This window comes from Elaeis guineensis, chromosome 12 (genome assembly GCF_000442705.2).
Source record: "Elaeis guineensis isolate ETL-2024a chromosome 12, EG11, whole genome shotgun sequence".
Classification (NCBI taxonomy): Eukaryota; Viridiplantae; Streptophyta; class Magnoliopsida; order Arecales; family Arecaceae; genus Elaeis; species Elaeis guineensis.
The window spans coordinates 8,689,001-8,707,243 of record NC_026004.2 but is presented as its reverse complement, the minus strand read 5'-3'; the positions used below and the strand labels follow the sequence as shown (position 1 = coordinate 8,707,243).

General features: G+C 40.5%; 3 protein-coding genes across 3 annotated transcripts; all 3 read right to left on the bottom strand.

Moving 5' to 3' along the window:
• Positions 1–1,445: 1,445 nt before the first annotated feature.
• Positions 1,446–3,005, bottom strand: LOC105055405 (uncharacterized). Its single transcript, XM_010937204.4, has one exon. It carries the CDS (start codon positions 2,927–2,929, stop codon positions 1,769–1,771), a length of 1,161 nt encoding a protein of 386 aa, XP_010935506.1. The 5' UTR covers positions 2,930–3,005; the 3' UTR covers positions 1,446–1,768.
• Positions 3,006–4,318: 1,313 nt separating this feature from the next.
• On the bottom strand, positions 4,319–6,002 carry LOC105055406 (small ribosomal subunit protein mL103 (rPPR7)). The gene has a single exon (XM_010937205.4). It carries the CDS (start codon positions 5,681–5,683, stop codon positions 4,475–4,477), a length of 1,209 nt encoding a protein of 402 aa, XP_010935507.1. The 5' UTR covers positions 5,684–6,002; the 3' UTR covers positions 4,319–4,474.
• A 2,594-nt stretch (positions 6,003–8,596) lies between these two features.
• On the bottom strand, positions 8,597–12,472 carry LOC105055407 (uncharacterized). Its single transcript, XM_073246608.1, has 3 exons — positions 10,881–12,472; positions 10,343–10,782; positions 8,597–10,267 (listed from the first exon to the last, which is right to left on the bottom strand). The coding sequence occupies exons 1-3, from the start codon at positions 12,354–12,356 to the stop codon at positions 8,815–8,817; spliced, it is 3,369 nt and encodes a 1,122-aa protein (XP_073102709.1). The 5' UTR covers positions 12,357–12,472; the 3' UTR covers positions 8,597–8,814.
• Between the last annotated feature and the right edge of the window lie 5,771 nt (positions 12,473–18,243).

Below are 18,243 nucleotides of genomic sequence, written 5' to 3'. Positions count from 1 at the left end.
GCTAATTTACACTGTACCAACTCAGAACGTTGTTATTTTTTTTTTTTCTAATGTTCTTTGTGGAGAAAATAGGTTTCTGTTGCTGGGAGAGTGCTCCTTGAAATAAGAACATAGATTCCCCTGAGGGTGGAGGTATGCCACACCAGCTTATTCTGAGTTGGAGAGAGCAAGAACAACTTGTGAGATGGTATGTTATTTTATGTTTGATGGGTCAGCTAACACAGATGCCAAGATGGATTAGTCGTAAAGGCAGTAAGCCCCTAGTTTTCTGGCCTTTGTTATGCTCTGAGTATTCCTGTATGCCATGGCCAAGACTGAGGTTTTTGACATGTTATTTACTAATATAAATTTTTTGATAAGAAGCTTGTAATCTATATTATAGTCCAGCAAGATTAACAGGCTCAGGAAGAAAGCCAGACATAAAACGATTAACAAATGTGTTGACAATCAAGTCCATTGAAAGCATTACATTGGATACAAAAACCAAAAACCATCATAAAAACCATCATCAAAAACAAAAAAACCAGCTCAAGAGATGAGTAGCAATAATTACAACAGAAATACTGATCGATGAACACAAAAAAAATGCCAACAAGATTGACAAACTACAAAGCGATCATTTTTTTTAATACAACTAAGAAGAAAAGATATATTACAAATATTAAAGAGGATTCGCAAGCAGGCAGACCAAGGTGCAAAATTGTTTTATTTGCTGATCTGATTTATCTCAAATCTAACTTACTAAAGGTCCTGCTCCATACATCAAAACTGCAATTCTCAGCCCTGTTGCAATTTTAATCAAGACCAAATTGGTTCAGAATAGTTGCAGGTCCTCGAAACAATGAAATATTCCTGCTCAGGGCTTTAGCGAGTATCTGGCACATATTGACTAAATCCATGAACAAATTGCACACGACCTCTCTTACATTTTAGACCCTGCTCTGATGGAAATCAAAGTTTTCAAGAATAGATTGCTGAACTTTCCAGTGACCAAGTTTTGATCCTTATTAGAAAGATTAGCAGAACATTAAACTTCCCCTGCTAGAAAACCTTACTCAACTTCAACCTAGAGCAGGTAAACATACTCATGACATGTACACCAAAAATTCCAATAACAACCCTTAATATGAACAAAAAAAAGAGGCAAAATGAGGTGTAACAATTTCTAAGTAGAATAGCAAGATGCTAGCAGCAAACATTAGAGGTCTTGAAGTGGAGATGCATTATATTCAAATAGAAAAACATACCTCGGAGCATTCCATCATTCATCATCCAAAATAAGATGACCAAATCATTACTGCATCATGTAGGCAATACAGTACAACTAAACTAGACCATAGCTGCTCAACAATATAGTATGAGACAGTGCAACCTTTTCAAATGAAAGGTTGTTGCCATGGGAATTCAGTGTAGAAAAATCAGATTTAAACATAACAAAGCACCAATGGCAGAACGAATCATGATTTATTGCACCACTAACAATGCGTATCATGAAAGCAACTACAACGATGTCGGATATCAGAATTGATAAATGCACCTTATAGAATAAACCTCATCCAAGCAGACCATATGTTATTGCCATCAAAATTGCCAGAGGTATCAATCTTATTCAGTAACTGAGCCATGCTTGTACTTAAATACTCCCGCCTGGGGGATTAAATTCCATATGCAATTTGCTCATTTGTTAGAGCTCCTAAATGATTAATTGAACAAGCAACAAACAAATCCTCATAAGCACCAGCTGAATTCCTCAAGATTATTTCTGAATTCAAGCAGCTACTACTTGCTCAGATCCTTCTCCATTCACATTCACACCAACTACCTTCTCAAGCTTCTTCCAGTCCCCAGTGAAATATTTCGGAAACTTCTTCTTCAGCCCACTAATCACCCTCTTTGCAGCTCTAACCTTCGAATTCTTCATCAACCCCTCAACCAGAAGCTTCACCAAACCCAAATCTGGCACCTTGCCTTGCTTTACACCATCCGTGAACACCTCCAGAGCGCCATCAAAATCCTCATTTCTACATAAAGAAGCCAAAAGATTCCTAAAAGTCGCAGTATTTGGAACACATCCCTTCTCCTCCAACTCCTTATACACTTTCTTCGCCTCCTCGAACCGGCCATGACTACAATAACAGCTTATGAGATAGTTGTAAGTAATGGTGTCAGGCTTCAATCGGGCTGCCTCAATCTCTCTGATCAAATCAAGTACGTCTTGCGGTTTCCCCTCGAGGGCTCGGTACATGATTCGAACATTATAAGCCGGCAAATCGGGCTTCAATCCCTTCTTCTCCATCTCCTTCCACAATCTCTCGGCCTCCTCCGGCCTGCCCTCCTTATAGAAGGAATCGAGAAGGGTAGTGTAGGTGACGGTGGTGACCTCTATCTTTCTCTCCTCCATCTCCTTGAGGACGGCGAGGGCCTTCCTGGCGTTGCCGGCGAGGCAGTGGGACTTGACGAGGATGCCGTAGGAGACCTTGTCGGGGACGATGGAGAGGCGGCGGGAGAGGTCCGTGAAGAGTTCGGGGACGCGGCGGCGGGAGAAGGGGAGGGGGGAGTGGTTGAGGGCGGAGAGGAGGGCATTGAAGGAAAGGGCGGTGCGGGGGGCGCCGAGGGAGGGGATCTCGTCGAGGGTGCGGAGGGCGTGTTCGAGCATGCCAGCGGCAGCGTAAGAGGTGACGACGGCGGCGAGGAAGGGTTCACCGGAGGCGCGGGGATCCTTCTTGAGGGGCTCGAGGAGGGCCTCGATGTCGGAGAAGCGGCGGGCGCGGGCAAGGCGGCGGATGGCGGGGTCGAATGCGTGGTGGCCGAGGAAGATGGGAGCAGCGGCGGCGGTAGGAGGCGGAGATGGGGAGGATGAGAGGAGGCGGAGGTGGTCGTGGAGGAGGAGGAAGGAGCGGTGGCGGCGGGAGGAAGTGATGAGCGCCATTGGCGTGCTCTACCCGAGGCCCGAAGGTCTACGGATTTTTTTTCCCCCCTTCTCTCTCTCTCTTTAGCGCGAGCTTCCGAATCGGCCTTTGGAAGTTCCGACTGGGCCTGACTGGGACGCATAAATCTGGGCTGGCGCGTATCAGTTGTGAGGTTTCGGGCGGACCAGGCTATGCGTTGGCACCGTTGAATTTTTCTTTCTCAAATTTTGAGTTAGCGAGATCCTACTGAAACGTAAACACAAGTTCTTCAGAGTGCCGTCGAATGCTCGCATAGAATTGAAACCCGGATCTTGAGCCAAGTTCTGATGGGTTTTAAGATTTATAGTGCATGGTGCCAGCTGATCGTCTCTTGATGGTTCTATCCGAGACCTGTGCTCAAATCCCACCGCAGAGATGTACACTGGGCGTTTTTGGATTACTACATTTTTGCTCGTTAGCTGGTGCAAAGCTTGAGCTGGGGGGAGAAGAAATGATATATGAAGAGCTTATCGATCTTAAGATAATTGCTTGTGGCTTGTTAATATACCCAGTTCGCATTGATTCAAAAGAATTATAAGAATAATCCTAGGTACCATAAAGTTGCACAGGAAGCCTGATCAAACTTTCCAAGCTGAAATTTGTATGGAAGCATTCCATCCAAAACGTTGTTCGAAGCTCAATCTTGTTCTGCATTATAAGGCAAGTTGTCACCTGTCTGCAGGACGAGCTCCATTGGAGTAAGCTCCCATCAGAAACGAAGATAATGCACACAGAAACCCTTCCCAGATTAGCTTATTTGTATCAGCTTCAGTAGAAAGACAGGCCACTGCTCTGCAATCCACAACTCAGATCACAAATTCCTGATGAACAAGCAGGCAGATGGCCGAAGTCCAAAAGTTCACAATATACCCTTTCTTGAAGATTAACATTGGCTGGAGGACTGTTTCTTGGTCATGCCTGCAAGCCAGCTACTATTAGAGAGCCCAACTCAGTTACTTGGCTTGCCATCATAAAGAATAAACAGAAAGATACCACATAAGCAGCTGAAATTGTGTATCGGTTACACTGACCTAGGATTTGTTTCAAAAGTATATGATAAATTAAAATTTTCAGATACATTTTAAAAAAAAAGAAAAAGAAAATCCATATTCATGCTTATGAGACTCATTGAGTACTGGACTGATTCAAAACCGATTCAAGTTTGGAAAGAAATCCAGCTCAAAACATCTCTTGCAATATTCCTTCCCATACCTAGGATACACAAACGTATGCCTGCATTTTTGTTATTTCTGTTTTACCATTCTGGGGTTCAAGCTGTGCAAACAGTAGTCATCTGCTATAAATGAAATCAAACAGATTATTCCCCAGGGGTGATGAATGCCCAAGTCACACAATCAACACAAAAGAAATAGCTTCAACAAAAAGTAAATTTGACTGCATAAATGCAAGCTACAAATCCAACAAAAATCCTATAGCAAACAACAGATTAGTTATCTCGGCTACCTTCTCTCTCAACACTTTTACCATTCCCTCCAATCCATTAGTGCCAAAAAACTCAAGCTGCCCTACAAAGCGAATTCACCTTCAACGTTCTTCCATGCATCAGCAGCATCTCCCCTGACCACTTTCCTCATCTTCGCGATGACGTCCTTCGCCTCATCCACCTGACTATTCTTTATCAAGCCATCAACCAATCCTCTCACAGTCTCAAACGGAGGCGCCCACTTTCTCTCCAAACACTCCTTGAAGACCTCCACCCCAGGACCAAGCTTTCCTTTCCCGACCAAACCATGAAGCAACACCATATACATCTCGAAACTAGCTGACACGCCACTGCCATCGTTCCTCTTCATATCCTGCATCCTCTTGAAGACCCTCATAGCTGAATCCACATCCCCTTGTTTGGAGAAGGCATCAATTAAGGTCTTGAAGCTAAGCCTGTTAGGATATACCTCCTTCGAGACCATCACATCCAACAACTCCTCAGCCTCAAAGCTCTTACCTTTCCCACAGAGCGCCGAGATCCGGCAATTATAGGTGACCACGTTTGGACTCAATCCTTTCTCCGTAATCTTTTTCAACACCTCGTCAAACCGGGCTTCATCCCCTTTCTTTAGAAACCCGCTCAAGACCGTATTGTAGGAAATTATGTCGGGATTCACCCCTTTCTCGGGCATTTCCTCGAGCAAGTTGTGAGCTTTCTCGACCTCACCACCAGCGCACAAAGCATCTAGGAGCACGTTGTAGCAGGAGATGCCCGGGGCGATGCCGAGCTCTCTGGGGACACGATCGAAGGACTCGTGGAGGCGGTCGAAGCGGCCGTGTCGGAGGAAGGCGGAGAGAAGGGCGCAGAGGGAGCGTTCGGAGCGCGGACAGCCGGCGGCAGCGATGTGGTCGAAGGTGCGGACGGCGTGGTCGAGCATTCCTGCGTCGGAGTAGAGAGAGAGGAGGCGGATGAGGAAGCCCTCGGACTTTGGCACGGAAGGGTCGGACTTCTGGTGCTCGAGGAGGCGCTCAACGAGGTCGGTGCGTCGGGCAGCAGCAAGTCGGCGGATGGAAAGGCGGTAGAGGGGGCGGTCACCGTAGAAGGCCGGGGAGTTGGCGGCGGAGAGGAAGAGGTCGGCGAGGCGGTCCGGGTCGTGCTCGGCGCGGATGGCGGACTTGGTGCGGGAGATGGAGAGCGAGGGTTGGACCTCGGAGGAAGCGGTGGAGAGGGAGGACGTGCGGAGGCGAGGGAGGAGGAATCTAGGGTTCCGACGAAGCGCCGCCGCCATTGGAAGAAGTGGAGAGAGGGTTTATGGGTCGCGCAAGGGTGTCAACGGGGTTCTTTGCCCGGTGCCCAGGTTTTATTTGAGTGGTGGTATAGTAAAGAGAAACGAAAACCAGGAAAGCAGTAGGAAACGCGGAATCTTACGGTCATCTGAAAGTTTGGGGAAATTTGATCAAAAGCTCGAGCAGATTATGATCGGTGTTAAAAAGGCTCAACGTTTCATGCTTGGATGGACCCAAGATCTGTTATTCTTGTATTTTTCATATTATATATCAACTTACCTTTCATGAAAAAATTGGTGTTATTTGCAGAGAATTTACATTAAGATGTTTAATATGAGAATATATTCGTTGCAACGATGATATAATATTAAAATTATTATAATTCAATCAAAAATTAAAAATCGATAGTTAGTATGAGACATCAATCAGTAAAATATATGACATTCGATGAAATACAGACATTTTTATTAGATTACAATAATTTTAAAGTGAAATCACCATTGTAATAAATATTTTCATGTAATGAGAATAATCTTGGACGAGGCATGTTTGACCATCCATGCTCACTGTCATGCATCTCCATATTTTACCAGAAATATTCACATTCTAGTTTTGACATCACAAGAAAAGTCAGCTTTATTCTCATTTTTCAAAAACCTTCTCGTTTTCAAAACAAACTATCTGAACTCCTATACTCTTCTTGCTCTCCTCACTTCTGCATCAGCATTTTTACACGTGGAGTACTCGATGAAGTTAAACGCCCATTCGTTTGAGGATAGAGGCATAATGATCAAATCCAAAAGAGCAATTTTTACAAAGGAAACAAATATTTGTTTATTGACAATGAAAATAAAGTGGATCCTTGTTAAGTGTGAATGATCTCAGCTATAACAAACAGTTGAAAGTTACCAGCATACTTGAACAAGTCCTCGAGGGTCAAGAGGATCAATCACCGAATCTCTCCAGCATCAACATGTTTCAGAAATCACTTGTTACAGTCACACATTTGCCAGAAACTGCAGTAGTTTCATTTGTTATCAATCACTGTTTCCGATTTAAGTTTCATAGTATATAATCTCAGATTTCAGATGGTCCTTTGCATGGTGATCAGAAGCCAGGCTCTGCAGTGTGCATCTGAATAAAGGGAAATAATAATAATCACTTAACAAGAATCCATAACAAGTTGCAACACCTCAATCCTCGAGACCACACGAGCTCTCCATTTGATAAATAACAAAAATCTATTTGAAAATAGTGCACATGGAGACTCTGCATCCCCGGAGTCCCCAGAAAAAAGTGATTCTCAACTGAGATTATAATGTAAATTTCTAAAGGTATTTATTTATGTAGGTCCTGGTGAACTGCCCAAAGTTCCAATCAGCCCCACAAAATGAAACATAGAATTCATGTCTTCTTCTTTTCTTTTTTTTTTTTTGCCGGGCAAAAGTTAAGCTGACTAACACAAGATTCAAATGCATATCATCCTTTCACTCATTTTCTTTACCAGTGAGAATTTCAAAGATGCATCCATTCTTCCTGAATAATCTTAAATTGTAACCCTAGTAATAGCATTTGAAATTTCACTTCCAGTTCAGTGAAAGTTTCCAGTCATTGCTTTCGATATATAATGGATACCTAGAAGATCAAATAAAGAACAACAATAAATATTACAATGCCATGTCAGGATCAACAGGTACATATTATCTATTCCCTCATCATCTTTGCAAATAAAGATTTGGCCTAGAGGTTTACTTTATGTAATGCACCACTAGCAAGTTTGTTGGATTAGTACAACTAAAATGGCATTACCAGTTATGGAAATGCAAGAAAGATTTAAAGTTTCAATAAGCAGGGTTGTTATCAACCAAGCAAATGCCCACTATTGATCAAAATAAAAAATTAAAAAAAAAAAACTTTTCCAACAATGCATAAAGTTGAAAACCACATGCCATGATCTTTGTGAGGAAGGTAGGCCATATCAGGTAAAGAAAAGAGATTTACTTCTCATATTCCTCGGAAAGCCTTTGGTCCTCATAAAAACAAATATTAAATGACTCCAACATGAGAAATCTTCAGATAAAATAATTGAAAATGAAAACAGCTGTAGCTAATCCAAAGTTGCTCCAAAACTTATATTTTTCACCTTTCTCAAATCTCAACTAGAAAACTACCATCTGGCAAAGAAACAAACAACTCGCTTCCAATCTAACCATTCAATGCATACTCAAGTTCACACAAACAAGAAAAACCTTTTGGACTTGATTATTCTTACATTATAGCTTTGAAGCTTTCTCTCACAACACAGCAAGAACCGAAACAATAGAATACATGCCTAGAGTTATGGAGTTCTTAAAGACAGATGATTCAATGACCCTCAGTTCAGAGGCACCTTGTCAACTACAGCATGCCATGTAGGGCCACACTTCTGCTTCCAACGAATAGATCAGAAGCAAAAGTGTTATGATGTCAACCATTTACAGTCTACTTGCTAAGGACTCCTTGATTCTAAGCTGAGCATACTTCCAGAACAATACAATGCCAATGATGAATAGCATATTCATGGATTAGATAATGCCAGAGAATTAACCTAGAATACTTCTAACTACAAGACCGACAAGTTCTTCATAATCTGAGACAGTTATGTTCAAGGTTTTAAACACCATGGGATGGGATAATGCCTGTATCTTGACATTTAGGATGGTGGATGTCTCATCTTTTCTCTCCATTTCCCAGATCATCCTATCCCAACACTCAGGATGTTGGGACACCCCACCATTCCAACAGTAATCACGGTATCCCTACTTATCTCTTTGGACTACATGGTTCTTGGTTCTATATCTGTCCCAAATTTAACTCTTGCTATCTCCTTATTTGTTCACATTACCAATCCATGGGGAAAAAGATATTTTAGAATATGAATGGGATGTTACATGATCTGCATTCTTCCAAAAGACACGTATAAGTTTTGACTATAAATTGCGACAAATTGGTGGGATTTGTAAAAAAAAAAGAGAGTCCACAATATAAAAGAATATAAAAAAGAACAAGATGTTTGCGGCACAGAACAGACCCTTGGCAGAAAGGTCAAAGTCCTGCCATGCAGCAGAAGTAAATCTGGCCTTCAATGTGAGTACTATGTTAGAAACAAAGCTTCCAAGTATTCATCCACATAAGCAAGACATGGCCAATGGTCAGTTCTTATTCGAACTAATGTTGAAGCATCACTTACTTCCATCTGGAAAAGGAGATGAAACTGCGGAGGAAGGAATATTAAAACAAGGAAAATACCCATGTTCCTCTTATTGATTTGTGGGGGACTATCTGCATCACTTTCTCCCTCAGTATATGGAAGCTGAAGAGGTACGTTGTCTGAATATGGTACCAGGGCACCAACGTTACTGTCAGCAAAATTCTCAGAATCCTCCCCCCAGACAACATCTCTGATAACCCCATTATCCTTCACGACATTCACCAGGGGGTTGCCAATGACACTTACAACAAAGGGAGCCAGGTACCTTTCGATAGCTCTAATTAAAGAATATGCGAATACCTCCAGAAGCTTAACTGATTGTGTCCCATTAATTGCCACAGCCCCTTTACCTCCACTCAGAGGAAAGGTCTCCCGTCCTGTGTTTGCAGAATTACCACAAGCCTCCCACAGAGCATGAAACAGATCCATGTAGTATTCTGGAATCCGATCTTCCATAATATCAGGCGGTATAACAGCCTTGAGGAACATGTCTTCAATACCAACTGTAATATTTTGAAGTGAGCCAGAGATAATTTGCCCATTTTCTGCATTTGCTTTGATGGCTACATCAATAAGACCAGGCACCGGCTCTTGAGGCTCCAATTCTATCATTACCGAGGCACGGAAGCTTGAATCTTCCTCCTCAGAAGTATCATCCACAGGCACAATATCAAATCCAGTTCTTGAAGGTTCACCTAAAAGAAAAGGTACACGGCAAGGTGGAATAGAACCATACTTTGATGTTGATGAAAAAGTGATTGTAGTTGCATATAGAGCTGGCAATCCATCTACCTCTTCCGAATCTAAAGCAAATGAAGCAGCTCCCCATACACGAGTGAATGGCTCGGAATCAAACCTCAGTCTACAGGGTATCCTTATCTTAATTGCAGGCATGTGTCGATAGTCCGGAATGCATGCAAAATGCCTCCGCAGGACTCCTAATATTTCTGCAACCTTAGAATCCATCACACGCAATGGTTCCTTCGGCAAAATGATCCTCTCGATATTCACTTCACCCTCCCCCCCCAATTCCGTAGAAGGTGGGGCGCTGATGTCCTTAATTCCTTCCACATAACTGGATTTAGAATCTCCATTACTCAAATTAGGTAGTGTTAGTGACCACGACTGTTTAACAAGCAATGGAATGACTCTTTCAAGATGAATATAAGAAGACACTCCAACTGATTTCTTAAGATCTTGTGCGTGACGAGGTGATGGAACTTGAAAGAGTGAGCCAGGGTGAGGAGAAGGAGAGACTCCTGAAGGCTGTTCAACGAGATTCATTATGTGCCTCAGCTTCTTCCCAGGAATGCAGAGAAGCATTCGCAAGTAGATCCTGAATAGGTTGCAACATTAATTATTAAAGTCACAGGAAAAAAAATATATAAAGCCACAAGTCATCAATCATCACCTTGCATTGTCACGAACCTCCAAGTCTGGAAAGAACTGACAAGTGAATGTGAGAAGATGCGAAAGAGCAAGGAACACTCTGGAGCTGTGATGATGCTTAAGCATCATCCTGCAAATGCCCAATACCTTGCTTCCCTGAGACCATGATCTCAACCAAGTATCAGGGCCATGCTTCTCCGAAAGAGTAACCATATGCCTGGTAAGCAATTCTAACAAACCACGAGGCGGTATCGTATCACTCTCAGCAATCCTTCCAAAAATTGGGAAGTATGAAACTAATTGGTAGCCTGATTCAAGTTTCGGGAGCAAATGCTCATCCAGTGTCTGAAGTAGCCACTCACCCACTTGCCTATGGGCCTGGCATGCCAACAACCGGTCGACAAAAGTAGCAATCACCGGAACTAATCCATGATGCTCCAATGACAAGCTCACCAACATATTCTGCAGTCAGCAGAGAATTAAAGATAGCCAAGTTAAGAGCCTGCGCACAAAAACACGACCTTTTTGTAAAACATAGCATGCTAGTATCATATCTTTACCTGTATCGTGTGGAAAATGGTAGACTCCATCAATTCTCCTATTTCAGAATTCTCTGAGCTGCAGTTACGATGTGGGGCGACTCCAATTAAGAAGTTGTGAAGAGTTCGAAAGGCCACTGAGGTCTCGGTGCTCCATGGTGGTAGCCATTTGAACGCTGAGACACAAACCAATCCATCCTCAAAGAGCTTCACCACCTGAGCCTTTCGACCCTCCTCCTCCTCCTTCCGTTCCCCTCTGGAAACATCAAGACTAGCAGCGACGCACGAGAGGACATCCAATTTCTTAGCTTTCAGCGCGAGGGGATCAAACACGGTCGGGTAAAAGTTGGGTGTCAGGGGAGCAAGGGAGGCCTTCCCATCAGCGATCCGGGGCAAGCCAAGGAGCCAATGGAGAGCAAGAAGACGGAAGATGAGGGGATGGTGGGTCTCCCTGGCAACGAGGGCGAGGCGGCGGGCGATGCCCCGCTCGTCCTCACCGGAGAAAGCATCTGAGAAGCGGGAATACAGCATGAGAACAACATGGCAGAGGATAGGGTCATAGGAGTAAAGCAGGCCAGAGAACTGCACCTTCAGGAGCGCCGTCACCGCCGGCACGCGCTGCTCCAGCACGCCGGCGATGCTCGTGAGCATCGACACAAGCTCCATGGTCGCCGGCGGGGTGAGGGCGTGCGGCCGCTCCAATAGGAAAGCCATCACCCGCCGGATCTCCCTCAGATTGAGATCAGACGGCTCGCGATTGGGGTCGGGAGAAGAGAAGAGGGATTGGGGGACGGAGAAGGGAACGAGAGGGGTGGAGGTGGAAAGGATGGAAGAGGGGGAGGAGAGGAGGCCGTGGAGGGCGATGTTACGGATTACGGCAGCGAGGAGGAGGAGGTAGCTCTGGGCGGCGTGCGTGCGCTCGGCCTGGGCCAGCGCCCAGAGGTGTCCGGCGACGTCGGAGAGAAGGAGAGGGTTGGCGCGCTCGAGCTCGCGGAGGGACTCGCAGGCGAGGGCGCGGGAGAGGCGGTCGGGGCCGTGGTTGGGGCGGTTAGCGACGGCGAGGAGGACCTCGGCGAGGGACTCGAGTTCGGGGGAAGCGGAGGTGAGGAGGGGAGAGGGGAGGGCAGCGACGGCGATGGCGGTGACGGAGAGGATGGCCTGGTCGCGGACGGCGGCGGCGTCGGGGGAGGGGGATTGGAGGAGGACGCGGAGGGCGTCAAGGAGTGGGGGGAGGGCGGCGGCAGGGGAAGGAAGGGGGAGGAGGGGGAGCGACTCCTCGAGGAAGACGAGGAGGTGGGGCTTAAGGGAGGAGGGGAAGTCGCGGCGGAGGATGGCGTTGAGGGCGAGATCGAGGAGGGGGACGGAGAGCCATCGTGCGCGGCGGCCGGGGACGCCGGACTGGAAGTCGTCGATGAGGGTCTCCCAGTCTTGTGGGGAGAGCTGCTGCAGCAGCGCCGCCCCCGCCGCCGGGTACCGGCCGGACGCCAGCTTCTCCATCGGGATTCGGAAACACTAGTAACCCTGACTGTAGATTTGGGAGGACGGACGGTTCGTCATGGATTCCGGGATGATAGACTTGCGGGGGGGGGGTCTGTGGTGGGGGAGGAAAGAGGGGAGGGTTTGGGGGGTTATTAGAGATGGAACCGAGAAAACGAGGGGGAGTTCTCGGGATGGCAAAGATTCGGGGACTACAGATCAGAAGAGCGGCAACAGAAAGGCAGAAATGATCGAAATAGGATATGGATATCCGAGTACCAGACAAGATAACCATTGATTCTGAAGCTTGGATTGTTGACAGGCTGGGCTTCCATGTTAGCGTATGTGATCAGATCTATGTGTTTGGATTGCTATTTTTCTTTTCACATTTTTTAATGAGAGGAAGTAAGGAAAGATTGTCTCTGATGTCTAGTGCTTGGCAAATTACAAGATGATTTCTCAAATCAGTGTTATTGAATATTGGTTGAAAAGAGAATTATTGAAATTGTTGCAATTACAATGTAAAACAGTAAAAAGGGGATCAATATAGTTACTTCTCCCTGTTTTCTTTTTCCCAACCTTCTGTTGTATTGCCACCGCAGGTGAGCATGATTCGATTTGGACCGATTTCATATTTAAATCTAAGTCGAATCAATCCTAAACAATTTGATATTTTTAGAAGTCAAAATGAATAAATAGAAATATAAAATCAAACCAAACTAATATGATTTAAATAATCTGATTTGATTTGATTTACCGATTTATATTTTTTTTTTTGTGATTCATGAAGACTTGTTTTCTCTTCACATAAGAATACCATCAAGAAAATTTATCAAATAAAATGATTTAAGTTGATATAAAATATTGTCATTCAACAAAATAAAATTTTTAAACAAACACCATCATTAAGGATTAAGATAAATAATTCCAACATATTACAAAAAAAAAAAAAAGTAATCCAGTAAGTAAATCATTTAGGATTTAAAGCTAATCAATGCAAAATCAAATTGATAAACAACACCATAAATTTAAAATTATTTTTTAATATATTAATACTTCAATATCCTAATCAAAATAACGTCATTTTATTAAAGCCGGTTCAATTCGGTTTGAGAATGATTTTATTTACCGACAAACCTGAACCAATTCAAATCTATTTTTTATATGTCAAAAACCAACCAAATCAAATCGAATAAAATTTTAAACCAAACCTAAAGTTTGGTTCGATTTCATCGATTTGATTGGTTCATATTTGATTTTTGCTTACCACTAATTACCACCAAACTATCACCTCTTGCCAAGAAATTAAGGGTTTGATTCTATTTGGAGTTGCTCCTCAATGAGTAGGGTGGAAATAAGGATAAATAAAGGGATTAGCCCCTTCTAATCATTCAAAAAAAATATATTAATTAAATTTTTGAAGCATTGAGACCAACTTTGATAGGATAGTCATGACATCCTTTTACTCTTACTCTTACATTTTGATCTCTATTAATCGGGCTATTATGTATTGATTGGATTTATGGATGTAATGATTGAGGACTACCTGACATAGATAATTTTTTGACGCTTGCTTAAACGTAGTTTTTGATATAAAATAGCGCAAGGTGTCCTTCTTCTTAGGTCTCACATTTTAATCAAGAAAAATAATAGATGTATAATAAATTATGTAGAAAGAGCTTTAACAATCCTCAACCCCCCTGCGGTCTCCAGAGGACAAGGGAAAGAAGAAAAAAAAAAGAAAAGAGAGAGAGAGATTTCAACTTTCATCCTATAAAAATAAGATAATCCAAAAAATATATCTAAATTTTGTCCCAATATTTTTTTTAGTATCGGTGACACTAGTTATTCATATGAATATCTAAAGGCTTTTTAAGTCATGCATGTCAAAGAATTATGAAATATCTTGCATAAATGTTGAGTTATAATATGTTTTGTATTAAAAATTGAATTTTTTTGAAGATGATTAAAAGTTTTGGTGTATGAGATCATCCTTGTCTTGCAATTTACTAGTTTTACTGAATGATACAATCCCATGGAAAGATTTGAATGTTTGAAGGAAAATAAAGCATGTTTCATTCCTTCCATCTAACATGTGGATATTGTTACCTTAAAACTGGTAATGTCGTAACCAAGGCATTGCTCATGTTTTTTTTTTTCAATGAATTGAATTTTTGTGGTTTTGAATTTCTAGTTCATAACATGAACAAATTTTTAGTAATTTTGAGGGGCATATCCTGACCATGTTGTTCATAGAAAAGGGTTAGAATTTTTTTTCCTTTTAATCTTGGTTGGATGTGTATATGATGATAATGTTGTCAATGTACAGATTATGTGGGATGGAAACTTATAGTAGTTAGACATTTTAGACAGTAGTTTTTAAGAAGAGATAATGAGAGCCTACACAATATATTGAGTCTTGTATGGCTTTCACGTCAACATTGGCTTATGGCAATGAAACAATCCTGTCCCGCCTCCGATCCGAGATTGTGAATCGAGGGTCATGGCAACCGCCGTATATTCATAGAAAACTTTTTTTATGAGTATACAAGGCATCTTATTACGTTATCAATGCTTCACAGCGAAATAATTTATCAATAATTTAAATCCAAAATTATAACAATCGAAATTCTAACTTTAATATCTCAATAAAGTCAACAAAGTTCCATAGGCCTCACATCAAATTCAATAAGACTTTCAACCTAAAATAAAAGTATGGAGATTCTACTTTTCATTACTCTTCCATTCATATCTTGTATCATCTTAATTTCTCAATATCTGTAAAAACAGTAAAATATGAAGTAATGAGCTAGACAGCCCAATAAACAATGATCACTTTCAACATATTTCATCAGGCATTAAAGTAAATAATCATTTATAGAAAATAAGCATATAGAGTTCGTCAATTTAAAATCAATTTCAATTATGTAATATAATTCATGTTAAATTTATTTTTTTAAAAAAAATTCAAGTTTCTTTCAAGATTTCAATTTCTTTCATTCTTAAGTTCTTTTCATCAACCATGAGCTATGATCATATTTTTTTCTATAGCAGGGTCATAATACCACATATTTTCTTACGATGAGCTGCGAATCATCTGGCACCAAAGTCTTTCAGAACTGCTGATCTCTCTGACAGTTTGTTGCTAGTCTCTCTGACGATATATCGCTGGTCTTATTAGCGACATAAACCTTAAAGATAAATCAATTGCCAACATATATGCCCCCATTGACGGAGTCCTTTACATAGTCAGGTTGTCAATTCATATTATTCTTATATCAGAATTCTTCGTAAATCATGTTTCATATTCTAATTTCGATAAAAAAATATATAATCATGTAGTATCGAAATCAATCAATATAATGCATCATGAAATCAATATGTTCAATCATGCTTCATCATAACATTTCAAATAAGATATTTTTATAACAAAATATTATTCATTCAATTCATGCATCGTTTCATAAATTATATCAGAAAAATATATTATAATTTATCAATAAATCTAGAAAAAATGAAACATTACTTATCTCGAATGCATTCTGATAAATTCACATAATTCTATAATTTTTTTTTTTTAATTTTTTTTTTGTAGATCATATCATGATATCCCATGATTAAACATCCATAATCCTATACAGGATTAATTTCAATAATTAAAAAAATATGAATAAATAAAAAAAATAAAATTGATGGACATCCGTATCCTATCGTCCAGATTGGTCCGATCATCTAATTTTATCTGATCAAAATCTAATTAGAATATAAACAATCCAAAGTTTGACTATCACATCAAATCAGATTCGAAGTGATAGGACTGAAAATCTTTCATTGATTTCATAAATCAAGTGGAGAGAGAAAATTATAGGAGAGAGAATTTATGAGATACAATCCAAATTAATCAGGTGCCATAGTCCAACATCTCGATTGGTGTGATCAAAATGATCTAATCCAAGTCATAGTTAAATCAGGATTATAGATAATCAAATTGAGAAATATCGGATATGATCAATGTGAGTGCCAATACGCTGTCCGACAATCATGGATCAAAATTTTTCATCAGATCAAAAATATTAAAAAAAAATTCTTCATTGACTAATCTTTTTAGAAAGAGAAATCAATCAAGAAAGAGAAATAATTTTAAAGAGAAAAAATTCATCTTGAACTCTTCAGACAATATGATTCAACAAATTCGATTGATCAGATCAAAACATGCTGAAATTATCATGTGGATAATTGAATAAAATTATGAGAAATAAAATTTTAAAAAAATATTAGGTCTGATCATAGATCAAAATTCATTGTTAGGATCAATTTCAATTCATCATCATTCTTCTCAAAATTCTAAAAATCTTAGTAAAGAGAAATAATCTAGAGAGAGAAAGTAGAGAGAGACTAGAGAAAGAAAGAGAGATTAGAGAGAGAAGAAAAGAGGGAGAGAGAGTCTATTTATTATTTTTTTATTATTTTTTTTTCTTTTTTTTTTCTTTTCTTTCTTCCTTCTTCTTCTTCCCGTGATTTTTTTGGACAAAAACAGGGGACCGTGTGGTCCCTCCCTTGTTCTATCGATCAAAGGCCGCGGTCGGTGCGATAGTAATCGATGGTAGGAGGACTACGACATCGTAGCCCAGAGAAACCAAATCGATGGTCGGCGGTGACCACCAACATCGAAAAACCAAAGAAAAGAGGGACAAAAACAGAGGACATTTTCTCCAACAAAATTTGATGAATCCGGTCGCCGGTGATCGTGCACACGGACAAGAAAAGGAAAGGGAAGAAAAGAGGAAGAGAAGCCGGAGCTTACCTCGAGCTCCGGTGATGTCTCCGATAAGAAATTGAGGCAAACACGGTGAAAGCTTCCACGAGAAAACTCCGACGATCCTCGCCATTTGGCTCTTGATTTTTTGATGGAAAGAAGAGAAAAGAGATCTCTCCTTTAAATAGAGTCGGAGGGGAAGAGTTTGACTCCTCACCGGCAAGATTTTCTGAATCCGATTAGGAGCCGGTCAAGAGAAAAAGACTCCCTACGGGAGTCTTCCTCAATTTTTTTTTTGTTGGGTTTTTGTGGACTGGATAATTGGGTCAGGTCATAACATTCTTCTCCTCTAAAAAAAATTTCGTCCTCGAAATTTTTTTTGCTTAAATCTTCAAAAATTCTTACTTAAAATTTATGGTTAAAATCTCACCCATAAATATTTTAATATTTTAATTCTTAATATAAATTTATTCTTGAATCATTTCATAAGAAAAAGGTCAGTATATCTAGTATTGATTTGAATCAGAATCATTCATTTTTTTATTGTCAAAATCAACATCTCAAAGATTTTTAATTTTTAAGATTTCAAAATCATACTCTCATTCTTTATAAAATAATATTCAATACCTCATAACTAGATCAAAATCAAATCTATCTCTTATAAATAGAAGAAAATCAATATCTTAATTTTTGAATAAGAATTTCATCCATCATCATCATTTTTTTTCTCAAAACACTAACCACTCTTAATTAATCAACCCATCATAAGATAGAAAAAATATACTTATGTGAATCATACAATGACATCCCAATTAATCAAAATTCAAAAATATTTTTTCTTATTCGTGCTTTCAAAGGTTGAAGATTTACCATTTCAATCTCATTCTCGAACTTTTGATATTTTAATTCTCGATGCAACTTCATCGTTAAGTTATTTCATAAAGATTAATATCACCAATATTGATTAGAATCAATATCACTATTTCTGATCATCGAAATTAATCTCTCAATTCTAGATAAAAATATTAAATTTCTCATCAAAAATTTTTAACTGCTCATGATTTAATCAATTTATCACAAGATCATAAATAAATTTTACCACATTCTCCATAGATAAATTTTTGAGTATAAAAATCTAAAATCAAAATCATT